Source organism: Osmia lignaria, chromosome 11 (genome assembly GCF_051020975.1).
Source record: "Osmia lignaria lignaria isolate PbOS001 chromosome 11, iyOsmLign1, whole genome shotgun sequence".
Lineage (NCBI taxonomy): Eukaryota > Metazoa > Arthropoda > Insecta > Hymenoptera > Megachilidae > Osmia > Osmia lignaria.
The window spans coordinates 5,838,920-5,854,340 of NC_135042.1; the positions used below are offsets into that span (position 1 = coordinate 5,838,920).

General features: G+C 35.2%; 1 protein-coding gene across 1 annotated transcript in view; it reads right to left on the reverse strand.

Moving 5' to 3' along the window:
- Window positions 1-12,418: 12,418 nt before the first annotated feature.
- Window positions 12,419-15,421, reverse strand: part of LOC117603626 (U-scoloptoxin(05)-Sm1a) — a 53,599-nt gene continuing 50,596 nt past the window's right edge. The window contains exon 4 of the mRNA XM_034322953.2: window positions 12,419-14,147. Within this exon, the coding sequence (XP_034178844.1) occupies window positions 14,014-14,147 (134 nt within the window). The 3' untranslated portion in view covers window positions 12,419-14,013. The remainder of the gene's footprint in view (window positions 14,148-15,421) is intronic.

Below are 15,421 nucleotides of genomic sequence, written 5' to 3' on the forward strand. Positions count from 1 at the left end.
TCTGAGATTCCTCGAAAAAAAAAAAAAAAAAAAAGCGACACCGAAACACCGAGAGCAGAGGGAAAGAAGGGGAGAAAGAATAAAAAACAGTAAAAAAAGAAAAATAGCCACTTGAGGAACGTTCCTTTCGTTGTTGTTCGAAGTGTTCCAGCTCGTCTAGTCTCGTAAAAGCTGAGCGTCCACGCGATCGTGCGAGACGATTGCGAGCTCAGCGAAGAGCTATCGCGCGGATACGCGCCTGGGCGAGGCGACGACGACGAAGAGGTACATGGTCTTACGATAGCATTCAACGAACTACACACGATATGTACAACTGGTGGAGCGACGTCGAAGAGAAGAAGACGACCGTGAAGGGAGGAGAGCAATTCAAGATTTATTTGCAGCTGAATGGGGGTGGCAAAGGGAGGATTTATTTGGTTTGTACGAAAACACGGGATAAATAGGCTTAACCCTTTCGTTGATGGATGATCGAATCATTGAGACATTGCGATACGCCGACGCTCTGATGACTGGTGTTATTTTGTTTTTGTACAGAACACTTTTATGTACTTGTGAAAATTATTTGTAATTAGGTCATTGATTATCCAGATAGGGTGAGATGACGAAGGCTATGGAGATTTATACAAAGGTATCATTTGTTTTTAATAATAGGATTGCAAGATTCTTTGTGTGACCGAGCAAGGACAGACAATTATTATTTCTATTTTTATTAATATATTTCAGTCACTGGTTTTAATAGCGAAAGGGTTAATATCGATGGGTCTGATTTTTCCTATATTTTACAGTTTAATAAAAATTGTGTATGTGAATTTATTTGAAATGAAATCGACGATAGGATCGATATTAAAATTCATTATAAAATAACAGAGGACCGTGTGAATTTCGAACGTACACCGAGGCAATGAAAACGAGACTTTCTGTAAATTTTTCCAGAGGTGAAAAATAGAAAGAAAAAGCAGAAAGAACCTGGACTCGCAAGCCAGCATATCATCCGTTTTATTTTGCGTTCGTGCCAGTTAATCCTGGATTTGCCGCACGAAGGCGTCGCCATCTGGGCCCGTGTGTGACCCCGTTTCTAACGAAAAACCAAGAGCTTTTAAAAAGGTTCGCGATCTCGACTAAATCCCACCTGAACTATTCGTTTCGAGCAACATCGTCGAAATCTTTGCTTCACGGGAGATCTACGATAAAATGAACCGCCTTTAGAATCGCCTGATTCTTGTATCCTGAAACAAATATAAATTGAAATTTTATTTTTAACGTATCGATGGGCATCCAATGAAAAATATAAAAATTACTAATTTTCCCTGATTTTAGGATGGCACTCGAAGGGTGAAAATATTCATAATATAAATTTATTATTTCAAAGTAGATCTCCAATGAATTCCAATATCTTGTTCCATTGCAAAATTATTAGGGAAAATTCAGAAAATTGTTTCCATATATTTTTATGATTCGAAGCGATACAGGATCATCTGATCGAGAATTTAAATTGAATCGAGTCGTCGTTGATATTGGATCTGTTTTCAGCAACCCCTTTTCAGATAGCTGCGGTCTGCTAGCAAGAAATAGATAAGTAAATGAATAAAAAGAAACGTTTCGTCGATGCCGTCTCAACAGAACTGCTGTTATTTCTCGACTGAATTATGATAAAAATATACCAACCCTTAACTTAACGCGAGACATCATCAAATGAAGCTGGTAAAATTATAGGGGTTGTTTTAAGACAACCGCAATTTTGAGTTTAAAGACAGAAATATAATTATTATTTCTTGAAAGTGGTTTAGAATGATGTTTCGTGTTAAGGGCTGACTAAACGAAGAACGAGGGAAGAAATGGCGCTGAATAAGGTGCTGTAAATAGTATGTTCATGTTTGTAGTTACGTTACTTCTAGTTCCATGGAAGCCTCGATCGAAGAATCATACGATATTCTTGGTACGAGTAATAAATGAATTTCTTCATTGCTTACGAGCTGCCAGAGTTTTTTTCTTCTGCTTTCCTGACCAATTTATCATTTGCAACCCTTTGTAGTCCAAGTGTCAGAAGAGAACAAAAGTTTTAAGGTAGTTCTTCCATTCTTTTTAAATTAATTTGTTTTTATTAGTATATTTACAAAATTTAGAAATTTCTTCACAGGAATTTTAATTTATTTTATTTTATCAACCTTCACCATCCCTACAGAGTGAAACATAATTAGAGATAAGTATCCTCTTTTTTTATCCAAGTATCCAAAACATGACCGAAAAATTGTCAAACTGTTTGATATTCATAATCCTTTTTACATTCCAGAAATTGAAATCCTCTTCCTTGGTTGACTCCGCCGAATAAACTTAAGTACCGGTTTATATCAAAAAACAATTTTCTTCGAAGGTGTTTTAAAATAAGGTAAGATAGCTTTTAAGCAAGCCGTTTAAACAAGTCGATAGCTCGTATGGAATCTCGTTTGGTGGGTAAAAACGAGCGATCGAACGAGCCAATCCAACGTCATATTCGGCTGAAACGAGGGGGTTGGAAGCCGCCCGTGACCACGGTGATTTAAAATCAATTTGCCAGCCACGTGTTTACGGTAATGGCCGTGCTTGTAACGACCGTGGTTCAATGCGGATTTCAACGGTGCACCGTTACGATCTCAACCGTTCCAATTTCGCAGGAAAAGCCTCTTTTCCATTGGAAACAATTTTCCACCCCTCTCCCGTCGTCTTTTTACACCTCGTAATAGCCGACGAAATATAACAAGATCTTAATATTGATAAGTCTGTTCGAATCAAATTGAATTCTTCTAAGTTTTCATATTGATACTTTGAAAATTGATAATTTTGTCAATTTCTAAATTATGAAATATTGCAACCCTTAAAGTTTCTAATTTGCTATTCCATAGATTTCTGATTGAATTTTGCAACATAGAAATTTTACAACTTGAAAATCTGCAAATTTTCTTACTGTAAACTTGTGATTCGACCACCCTTCTATCAGAATTTTTTATTTCTAATTTGCTATTCTGTTGATTTTTAATTTAAATTTGCAATATAGGAATTTTTCAACTTGAAAATTTGCAAATATCCTCGCTGTGAATATTGTGATTCGACCACCCTTCTAGCCTAAATTTTTATCCCTCGTTTTTCTAAGAATTAACAGAGATGTTCACTCGAATCATTTATTGTATAAAGAAATTCGTAAGTCACGCAAGGTAGAAACAATCATCTCTCAAATTCACGAGGCCGAATTCCCAGGAGTTTCAGCTCCGAAAGGGAATAAAATCCTCGCTATTCGACCATCCAAATTGCTGTATCCATCAAACAAACGCACCCCATTAATATCACCCCCTAGAAGCCTATCCCTGGCTCTGTTTTTCGCTCAGGGAATCGTGTTTCCTTGACACGAGAAAGGCGGTGTCTGATCTTGTCGAATCGAACGAATCAAAATGATAGTCATGTAATTTGGAATCCTGTTCCAATCAATAAGGTTTAATCACATTACGTTGTTACTTATCAAATGGTCACACTGGGAACATAATATTTCTAACCCAATTTCATGACATAAAAGTATCGCGAAATACCACTTATGCTACATCAATATAAAGCTTGAAGTTTCATAAAAATGTCTGTATAAACGTTCCATCGATATTTTCAATACAAAATGGCTACTCTGCGCTGGAACAATGCGTCGAACAATTGTCACTTTATTATTGAATATCCAACGAGCAGCCATTTTGTATGAAGAATATTGACGAAACGTTTACGTAGTTATTTTCGTCGAACTTTAAGCTTCAAATTGATGTGCCATGAGTACCATTTTGCAATACTTTTCTGTCATGAAATCGTATCTGAATTTTCTAAATCGAACACTCGATATGCAAAAAAGAAGAGGGACATTTATTCTCATTGATTAGAAAATATATCGTAAAAGAACCGTGTTGAAGCTGTCAGAAACCAACTTCCTATCGTATTTCAAGAGAAAAGATTTTTCACGTCAGGGAAAAATGGCCCGTTCGTCGATCACATCCCTTAAATCCGTTCGAGCTCCGCGAAGAGGTACGCAGTTTCATCGCGCTATTAGCATATTTATTGCACGTCAGTTCGAAGCTAGATCTGTCGTGGAATCGTCGCTGACCCGTGACGAAAGCAGCCGTTGAAAGGAGACAAAGATGTAATTATTGGCCGAACCATCGGTCCACCGATCGAAGGGACCACGCTTTTCCGCTCCAGTTTCGACGCGAAGCTAATGAAATTATTCTTGGCATCGCCGGACGTTGGCAGATGGACGAAAACCTCGCTAGATACTGAAGAGAAACCTCAAAGATTTCGATCGAAAACATTCAGTCTCGTTTAGAAACTATTTCTTGAGGGAATTTTATTGTAAGATTGAAGAGGGTTGATTCGAAGAAAAATCGAGGGTGCAATGGTCCTATGATGTATTGGTAAAATTGCTGAAGGGTTTGTGAGATGTATTTTTATATTTCTTTGAGAGTTTCATTCATGATTTTTGAAATTTCTGTCGAGGAGTTTAAGGGAGATGAATTGGGTTTTAAATTAAATTTTATGAAAGAAAGATAGACTTAAAATACATTTTATCAATTTATTTCTTTATTTAAAGTTCTTACAATAATTTACAAATGAATTTGTGAATTTGTTGTTCCATCGTCGAAATTTATCAGAGACTTTCCAAGTGGTGACAATTGTTAACGACACTTATTAAAGAATCGGTACGCTCTGTGAGATCGTTTATGACAACAGAGCGTACAAATTCTAAAATAAATAACGTAACACAGCTGGAGTTGCCGGAGGGCACGTCAACTTCCGTTCCAGGTAGCTCATTTCCTAAGTAAACGTTGAAGAAAATCTGTGCAAACATCGTTAAAGTAATGAAACAAACGAACGATGATACAGTTTTGTCTTTTAACATACAAAAGATCTCAACTTTTGTGATATTAAATTATGAATTAATTTAAAGTTACAAATTAAGTTAGAGAATTCAGGAAAATTCGCTTTTTAATTTGCGATTTCAATCTTCTTAGCACGGGAAACTGAGCGTCAACAAATTACCCTTCGTTCCAACGTTTCTGTAATAGATTCTTTCATCAAACCCATTTCAACCCTTTCGTTACTTAGGGTAATTTCTCATGGACTATTGAACGCTCAGCCGGTGCTGAGGGTCGTAATCACCCGAAGAATTATGATCGAATTGAATTAATTTACCTGATAAATTGGAGGAATTTTATTACAATATTTGTGTAATAAATTTTAGAATCATTCGTCTATCATAAATTCCATTTCTTTATTTAAAATAACTACCCTTTACCTATTCATTCAAATACTACTTACAGTAGAAAACTTAATAATTTCGCAATGTACAAATGGGGGTAAATTCGATTAATTCCTACTTTTATCCATCACTATATTGAACCTTTCCTATTGATTCTATTTCGAAAGCTAACGTTTCTATAAAATTGAATGGTCTTCGATGTGGTCTGGTACACGACGAACTGGCAGGAATTTCAACCACCAGATCGTGGTCTACTGGAAACTCCAGAAGACGTGCGGTCTGTTGATCTTCTGCCATGTTTCTTGTACAGAAAGAGGAATCATGCGAAACCAACAGCTGTTTCTGTCGACGTGGGCATGGTTTCGCTCGTTCGTTGTCAGGTAACAGCTTAACCAATGACCACCGGGTCGCTATGGGGTGGCTGATAATTGCCACTCGAACACCGCTCCGTGATTAATCGAGTACCCTTGGAAGATTGATGGTTTGATGGATTATTTTTTTGATGGGATTTGGAAGTCATGGAAAAAGAAACTTTTGTATGGATTATTGAAAAGAAAAAGGGAAAGGAAGTGTAAGATTCGAAAATTAATTACCATCGATTCGTTTGATAGATTTAGATGAATTCTTATTGGAAAAATTAATTTGTATATCGAGTACCAATCGATTATGCAGAAGTTTGATTATACAATCGTTTAACGCAAACGATCGTCCGCAGAATGACGCGTTCTGGTCACGTCGGGCAGGCGATTATTTAGGAAGGTCGTAAATTGCATTTTTCAAGAAATGAAACAGGCGTCGCTTGGCGTCCCGGCGCTGATTGATCGCGACTACACGATACGAATTTCACACCGCGATTTATATCCTGTTTCTGTCGCTCGTATTTTTGCCTCTTCCCTCGGACACATTCCAAATTAATATTCTTTCACGATGTATCGTTACGTTTTTTGTTTTTTTTTTGGAAAAAAAAGAGATGTTATATGTGGAGTTGGGTTGAATGAAAGTGATGATGGCGCGAAGTCGGTTTTTATTTCTTCTTAATGGTACTTTATGTTTCTTATTCCTCGTGGAAGCACGATTTCATAAAGCGATGGTATAAAGGAAAAGAGAATTGAATTGGGGGAAAAGAGCGTGTTACTTTGAAAAGGTAGAAGTAAAAAGATAAATGAACGTCGAGGGGAAAAACTGAAGAATAGGTGGCAAAATAAGATCCTTTTCCCAGTAATCTGGCTAACTCACAGAAATATTATTCCTTGCGTGTCTACTTGAGGTCGCATACTATAATCCTAAAAGTCTGAAAAGAAATCAATTTTCATTAATTTCACATTGTACAATTATTTCAAAATATGTCTAATATTCTATTAAATATAATATTCCACATAGGATGTGCGAATATTCATAAATAGAAAATTAGATAATTTTGAAGTACCAGGTGTACATGACCCTTTAATTTTGTTGCTATTAAAATTCATAACGTGAGATACTTTAGACGTACAATTTTTAACGCTTATTATTTTAATGCCATGAATAATAAATATTCATGAAAGGAAAGCGTTGTAAAGATAAAAACATCCATTTGAAAAGGCAACTCTTACGTGTCTGACCATTGAAAGCTGAATCTACTGTGTTCTTGAAATTCATTATATGATTTTCCCTCGAGAGTGCAAAATTTCATAATATAGAATTTGTAATTATCATTATTTTAATAATGATTAATAGTAAATTTTTCTTTTCGAGTGTCTGAACAGTTAAAGTTGATTCTACTTTATTCTTTACAAAGTTGCAAGATAAGCAGTTTTTAACGCTTATTATCGAGGGTGAATAATAAATATTCATGAAGTGGAAAAGTAAAGAAAATATTTCTTTCAGAAGCGACCCCGTTTCATTTCATTTTCATGGAAAAAAAAAAGTAATGAGTCACATCAATTTTCCTGCGATAAGAAAGAAATAAAAGAGAAGAATTTACGTTTGGTAATCTGTCGTTTCAAAGAAAAATTCTTTGCCATAAAAAGATATATAAAATCATGGGTTTTTCATTTATTCAAGACACGTTTTAGTCTGCTGTCAAAATTTCAAACACGTCCGTCTCGTTCCACCCCCAGAAATCTCGCCTCGACTTTTAATTCGTTCTTCATCGACCCCGATTAAATTAATTATAAACAAACTTGTTCACCTTTCTAAATAAACGCCAGTGATTTCGTATTCTTCGTATGACACGTGAATTTTTGACATTCTTGATAAATACACATTTTATAACTTGTCACGATATTAAGAGTTCGTATTTACGGTCTTTATTATTGCGTCTGTGTGTGTTCTAATATAAATGTACAACTCGTCATACATATATGATTCTGCTTACGTGACTAATTAATACAATATAATATAGTATAATATAATATATCGTAATATAATTTAATATAATATAATATATATGTATATATAATATATAATCGTTAATATATATATATTTTTTTTTTTGTCGCTCGGTCCTCTCAGCTTAATAAATGTTGATTTTAATTATTAAACCTAGATTTGTTTTTTTAATTATCGGTGTGTCTCAATTATTTTTTTTGTTAAATTGTTTTCTTGCTTTTCAGTGCGATCCTGGCGTGATACAATTTATTTATAATTATATTTGTATATATCTCTCTTGTGATTCTTCAGCTATACATCATCTCTTTCATTCACCCCCTTTCAACCCTTATGTCTTATTTGAAAGTCTCTTGAAAATCTTCGTCACCGTCGATCTTGCATCGAACTCACTTGCAAATAATTGATTTTTGGGGATAGTTTAAATTAGGAAATATTAAATTTTTAGAGTTATTAGAAATTATAAAGTACTGGACCTTTAGAAATATTATATTTCTGGGGGTATAAGATTTCTTGGAATATTAGGAATTAGAAAATGCTAAATTTTTGGGAATATTAAAAATTGTAGAGTAATAGATTTTTAAAAATATTAGAAACTGAGGAATACTAGATCTAATAATTTATATTTAATAATTTTGCTTCCTTTTTCACTCTACATAGTTTCCCATTTCCCTTTTTATTTTCTTCACACCTGGAGAGAAACACCTTTTACCTTTCAGTTAAGTCACTAAATTCCTCCTTCTTTTTTCTTGAAATTGATTTCCAAAACTAAAAAATAAATAAACCTAGCACTCATCGGTCAAGATGGAAGATTCAAATGGTTCTACACGACGACAGCTCGACGGTGTCGAAGTTCACCTTTTTTTTCTCTATTTTCCTCTTGGAAGCACGCCTGTTCGAACGTTTCATCCGATTTTCCTCTTTTCATCGACGTTCCAACACCCCCGTCATTCTTACTGGATGCTTTCGTTCATTCAACAGAATTTTCTCTCGCACTCGGGCTCGCTCTAACGAGTGTCAAGGGTCACGAGTTTGTGAAAAGAGTAGGAGAACTAATTTTAAGTCTAGAAAAAACACGGCTGAACGATTTTGCCCGTCGATTCTGGATCATTGATCGTGGACGTGAATTCCTTTCAACCCTTTCGTTGCAAAAAATAATTTCTAATATTATTAATCCTTTTAACTCGATGCTTTTCATATAAATTTTCAAGTAGGAAGGATTCAAATAAATTTGTTCGTAATTAATCACCTTGATTAATTTTTTTTTAAATTTATGATTTGATTGAATTTCAATGATGATAGTGCTGAATTAAATTTGAAGTTCTTCATATTTGCAAATAATTTATTTAATAAGAAATTATATATTTAACCACGTATTGCCAAGATATAACTGGATGCATAAAGGGTTAAATCGATGAACGAATTCTATTTCGATCACTACCTGTATTCATTGATATGTACTAGATTTTATTCAGAACGAAATCGCATCCGTATGTTTCAAAGGGAAATTAATAAATATTCCAGTCCATGGCGGATGAGATTTAAACAATATATTGTCCACAGAATTCAATACGACCCTCGCAAACAAAGATACGTGATAAACAGTTTAATCGAACATCCCAGTAATTGACAATGAAACGTGACAACTAACGAAAATAAATAGAGAGAAGTAATATCCTCCGGAAAAATCATTCATCATTCACAGGGAACAAATGGAATTTCTTTTATCTGTTTTTGGAAATTTACCAACGAAAGGGTTGAAGGAAATTTCATTTAACCCTAGTGTTAATAACTGGGTACCCATATACCCCCTTTTTCTCAGACATTACAGAATTGGAATAGTTCCCTTTTTATAATTTCCTGTCTCGAGGAGATGAACAATGATAATTATTCTTGAAAATTTTCATTTATTAACACAAGGATTAACAAGAATGGTAGAAAGCGAAGAAGCAGCAGGCACATGCAATAGAAAGCTTTCGTTTTAATTATCTTTTAAATTCATTCACTCATTTTACACACAATTGTCTGTCGAGATCAGTGCAGGAAGAAAAAATAGGCGTTATCGTTTAGACTTGTTTTCGAACCTCTTTAATGTACCTATATATATATTATTTATATGTATATCGAAATTAGTGCTCAAAGCGAATGTAAAATGTTACGCTGTATCTAATATCCAATTTGTCTTCCTTGAAATTTTTATTTTTCTCTCATGTCCACTTTGTCGAGACGAACACGAATTGGAAGCTTCCTTTTTTTTTTCACTGTCATGCGTTTTGGGAGCCTTCGAACGATTCTGTCGGATTTATTATCGTTTTGAACATAGTAAATAACCCTTACGTGCTAAGGGAATCGCCTAGAATTATCGTGGTATAATATATTATTAATGTGTCGTCCAAAATTGTTTTTCCTATTTTCTTCGACGTGCGCGTCCTGTTAGAACGTCAATATCGCTTTGGTTTTTATTTGTTTTTTTGTTTTGTTTCTGCTTTATTACATAGTATCGACGTTAAATGATTCGAGATAGAGTCATTAAAGGGTTCAATCAATTTCCTCTCATTATTATTTTTCAATTTTTTATTATTCTTGCAATTCGACACAGGATTATCGAGGACTTGGGGACAATTTGAATTCTCCCAAATTTGTCACTTTGAGTTATAAAAATACATGGATAAAGTGTAAACGTAACTGGTCCTCGATACTTCTGACTCGTTTTATGATTTTTACTGTTCGGATGTTGATTATATTCTTAGAAAGGTCTCTAATTGCTAGACTGTTTTTTTTTTTTTTGTTTTTTTCCTTTTAATAGTATGAACGATAAATTTTTAGCTTGATTGACATCGATGCTTTGGAACGACTTATTTTCTAAAAGTGATTTTATATTTCCCGTGGAAGTGTTGAGGGTGATTTCGCGTCGTTGTATCATGTTAAAGTTGATTTAGAATTATTGATAAGTGGTTACGTAAAGATTTAAGTATAGTAGATCGTAGAACGTTTATCGTAGGAACAGTTACACGAATATTGTACTATAGATATTAGAATATGATTTTTTCTCATGGTGAAGTTTCCATGGGAAGCATCGATACGAGACCAGTTTCCATTGTTGGACAATTTTTCCTTTAGACGATAACAATTGAAATCTTCATTTTAGGTATTTTTAAACAATGAAATTTTCATCTTAGGTAATTCCAAGTAATGGAAATTTCATTATTTGGAAATACCTAAGATAAAAATTTCCTCCCATCTCTTCTTTCCCTCTTTTCTCTTCTCTTTTCTCCTCTCTGTCTCTCACCCTTTCTCTTCTTTCCCCCTACTCTCTCCGTCGCTTTTTCTTTTCTCTTCTCTTTCTCTCTCCCTTCTCTTAAAAAATATTTCTAAGTCAGATTTCCCTGAAACAAAATTTATAATTCAGGTACCTCCAAATAATGTAATTTCTACTTCTGGTACTTCCAAATAACAAAATTTGCACTTTCGATACTCTAAGATAATGAAATTCCCATTGTAGGTGATGCCAAATAGAAAATTCGCATCTAAAACACCCCCATCCCTTCAAATTTTCCCAAAATAATTCTAGAAAACTCTGATTGATTTCAGGAACCGGATCACCATCATTTTCAAAACTCCCTTTCCTCTTCTTCTTCGTTCAACAGTGAAAAATCGTCGCGAATTAATTGCACCCTCTGCTTAACCATGCGTCTCGCAATTAAAGACCACCCCATCAGACGAATCGAACATGAATTCTTTACCGAAAATCGAACGAACCACCTGGCTCACCATAGATCTATCTCAAATCATTCGTTCAACAATAACAACGAGACGTTGATCGATTTAGTCGACGTCCAGAGACGGGAAACAGATTAAGATTTCTTTCTTCATTTTCTTTTTATTATTACGCTAGAATCTCGAGCTAACTTTTAGATAAAATCATCTGTCGCCTAATCTCAGAAGAACAGGTATATAATTCTCTAGAATTCTTTCTCGCTACCATTCGATTTTTTTTTTTTTATTTTTCTGCTCTCGTGAATAGATTAAGATTATCTCGTCCTACGTTGTGATTCGCATTGTTGGCTTAACGGCTAGGATGAATTGTTTTCTCGCTACTGTTTTAGGAATTTCAGACGCTGGTCAGCCTGAGAAGATAACGACGCGATGGTTTCGTTAATCAAACTATCATCTAATTAACAAGCTTCGAAGAATTCCAGGATAAATGATTAATTAAGAATTATCCCCTGTCGCTGAGTAAATTCCACAGGTAATTTTAGGGGATGATAGTGAATTATAGTCACGAGAAGTTTGATCAATTTTAACCTTTTACCTTGATAATATTGAATAATTAATTTAAAAAAGAAAAATAAGGTCAAAGATTGTTGCATAAAATTAAATGGCCAACTGCAAATTGACTTTGTGTCAAGGGGTTAATAATTGAATCTATCTTTCTAAGTACCCATAAGAAACAAGAGGACGTAGAAATTGATTCGACAGAAGAAAGGAAGATTTTTCTGTCTCTTGGGACAATTGACACTTGCGAATCTCCAGGTAATTGACTCGTACGAATGATCGGTCGCGATAATTGACTTTCGACTACCTTGAAAGAAAGGAACAATTTCTATCAACTTTCTAATGGCTGAATTTTTCAGAAGAACGAAAGGGGGATGAAAATTGAAACAGGGCACAGTGCGTCATCCTCTCACGCCAACCAATAAGACGCATATTCTCACGCGTGCGTTCGTTAATTACAATTATTAAGGCTACTTCAAGCGGTTACAATACGGTAATAATTATCGACAAACGTTTGTTACTTTTTTTTTTTTTTCACTCGATCATCGCTCTATCATCGTTACTCTACTATAATTTCTTGTATATATAGTATGTATATCGATGATGCTTCCAGTGTAGTGTCGCAATTAGTAATGGTAATTTAATAATGGTAATAATAGTAATTAGTAGCAATATAGTAATAATAATAATAATAGTAATAGTAATAATAATAACGTTTATCATTATTATCCTCACTGTTCCTCGTTAACTGTTGTCTGTATGTAGTAGGTTACATAATAGATCTGCGCGGGTTCCATCGATACTTAATATTTTTTTCTTATCACCCTACTTCATTTTATTTTTTATTTTTCTTTTGCAAATTTCTCTCTGTATTTCGCGAACAAACATTGTAAGATTCAGAGAGATGTTACACACGACCACGAACGATTCAAGCAATAAGAGAAACTTTTGTAATGTTTCTTTTATGGTTTCTCCTTGTGCTTTTTTTTGGGAGTGGTCCGATTTTGTTTTATTGTGTTCTGTTCTGTTTGTTCATGATTCTGACCAATCTTGCTCCATGGGATCGATATCCGTCGACAGAGGTCGGGTTCTTTTTTTTTTTATTTTCTCTGATTGTTCGATTCGAATGGACGGCGAGTTTTTGCGTTTCCCAAGACGAATATATGGAGAATAAATAAGAATTGTCGTAGGAATGTAATAAATCTGGGTGGTTGAAGAATAGAGGACATTGAAAAAGTGGGAAAATAGTCTTGAGCGAAGGTTTTTAACAAATTGATATCTTTTCAATAGGAAAGTAAAATATGGAAGGTAACCGCAAGAAAGGACTTATAAGAAATTTTTTTCACGCCTCGTCTACTTATTCACTGTTACACGAAGGGTCAACGAGAAACGAATAGGTGTGCAAGCGACAAATATGGGGTCAAAGAATGAAAGTTCTCAAATAAATTGAATCCGAGGAGCGCTGAAGTGGCGAGTGTCAGCGACGCGACGGGCAGAAAGCTGACTAGAAGAAATTCCAGCGAAAAGATGTGGATCTGCGGCTGTGTAAGGGTCCCATGAAAAATTATTCTCCCCATGAGTAATGAGCCATATCAAAAGGGTACGTAAGAAAACATTCTATAGACACAAAACTGACATTAAGAATTATTAAGAATTTCAGTGGTGTTAAAATTGAATCTTTGTTGAAAGACAATTTTCAAGTAAGCCATTATTATTCCAATTGCGTTATAAATAAATCATTAATATCGAAAGAATTATTTCTAAATAAATTTCTCTTTAAAGTTCGCCATAAAAAAATAAAAGGAAAAGGAAAAAATCAAAATGAAAAGAAAAATTAAAATTTCATATTAATCTTTAATGATCAAAACTCCCGTCCATTGAGATTCTTTACAAATAATAACATGGAAAAAATGAGTGCTATAAATGTGATTGGAAATTAATTTTAGCGATTGATCAACGACAGCTATCGACAGGTCAGCATCCAGTCAGCAACAAGATGGCCAGATTCAATGGTAAACGCGCGATGCAACGTTCCTCCGACCTTGTTGTTCGCGTTAGATGGATCCCGGTGCTTCCGTTTGCGGTTCCTCGTCGCCTCTAGCGACGTATTAGCCACGAAGGGTTCGTCCGACCACCAGCAGTACCATCGACGCAGCCAGCATCACGATGGAGCTGCTGGAGAACGAAGGTGCCGAATTGCAGCCATCTTGCTGGCAACAGTACGTCCTCGTGCTCCAGGCCTCTGTAACGAACGCAAATCAATCATTATTTTATGTGAAATTCTGTAAATTTTAATTATATAATAAAGAATACTGTATTTTTCGAAAAGAAAGTCTCTATTTATTTATAAAATGAGAAAATCTGGAAGAATAATAAATTTTAACCAGAAAGGGTTTCACCCTAACCGACTCATATTTCCCAGAAACTCACCCCCGTTTTAAGGGAAATATTGCTTCCTAAACCGAGTTCTTCGGGCAGAACGTATCGTTGACGCAATAACCGTGGAAAGATCGATCCTCGGCTCGTTAAAGATGAAAAATCCAACCTCGTTTATATTTGCTCGAAACACGAGGAAGTGGCGCAGGAAATTTCGGTTGCAACCAGGCTTAAGAAACGCAGAGGGTAGAAAATGAACTTGGCTGAGAAACGAGTTGAAGAAGAATTTCTGATTGTTAGTCGAAACCTTGCTGAAAATTATTCGCTTCCTGTCTCTTTTATTAAATTTCGTTTAATGAATGTTGCATCAGTGTCTAGAAATGTTTCGTTTTGATGTAAAGGGTGAATTCCTTCTAACTTGTCGGTGTTTTATTAACCGGTAGGAGGTTCTTCTGTTTCCAATTTTATTCTACATTTTGGTGAATGTAGAATAAAATTGGAAACAGAAGAATAACAGAGAAAATTTAACACGTTGACTGGCGACACGTACGCTCCATTACGCGTCCAGAGGATTACAAAAGTTCACCAGGATTTTCAGTTCGAGAGCCTGGCTACGAAGTTTCACTCCCTTAATCGCATTACGCGAGTCAGCTGACGTTTTTCCAGCTGCTTTTCCGAGAAGCCTCCTCATTTAGCGGAAATCTTCGAGTCAACAAGCTCTTCGAGTAGGTCTTGTAGATTCTGAAGGAACAGGAAGAACAGGAGGTTCGATTTTAATGGGGAAATTCAGGATAAGTGGGGGGTCTTATGCAAGATTGATCCACGTTAAAGAAAAAAAATAAAATAATCTGTAAACTGATTCGGGTAAAGCTGGCTGCGCCGCAGTTGTCAAAGGGTTAACCTAGATCGAACGGTAACTCCGTCAGTCTTATAGCGACCGCCAAAGGAAGCGGACCTACCTGTTAAGTGTCCATGTACCTTTATTTTATTTTCTGTTTATTTCTGTATTTCTTACATTCTTACTTTCTTTACATCCCTGCATCGATTACACCTCTACTTCTTTTATATCTCTGCAACCCCCCTGCATTCCTTACACCCTTGCTTTCTTTATATACTTGCATCCCTTACATCTTTGCACCT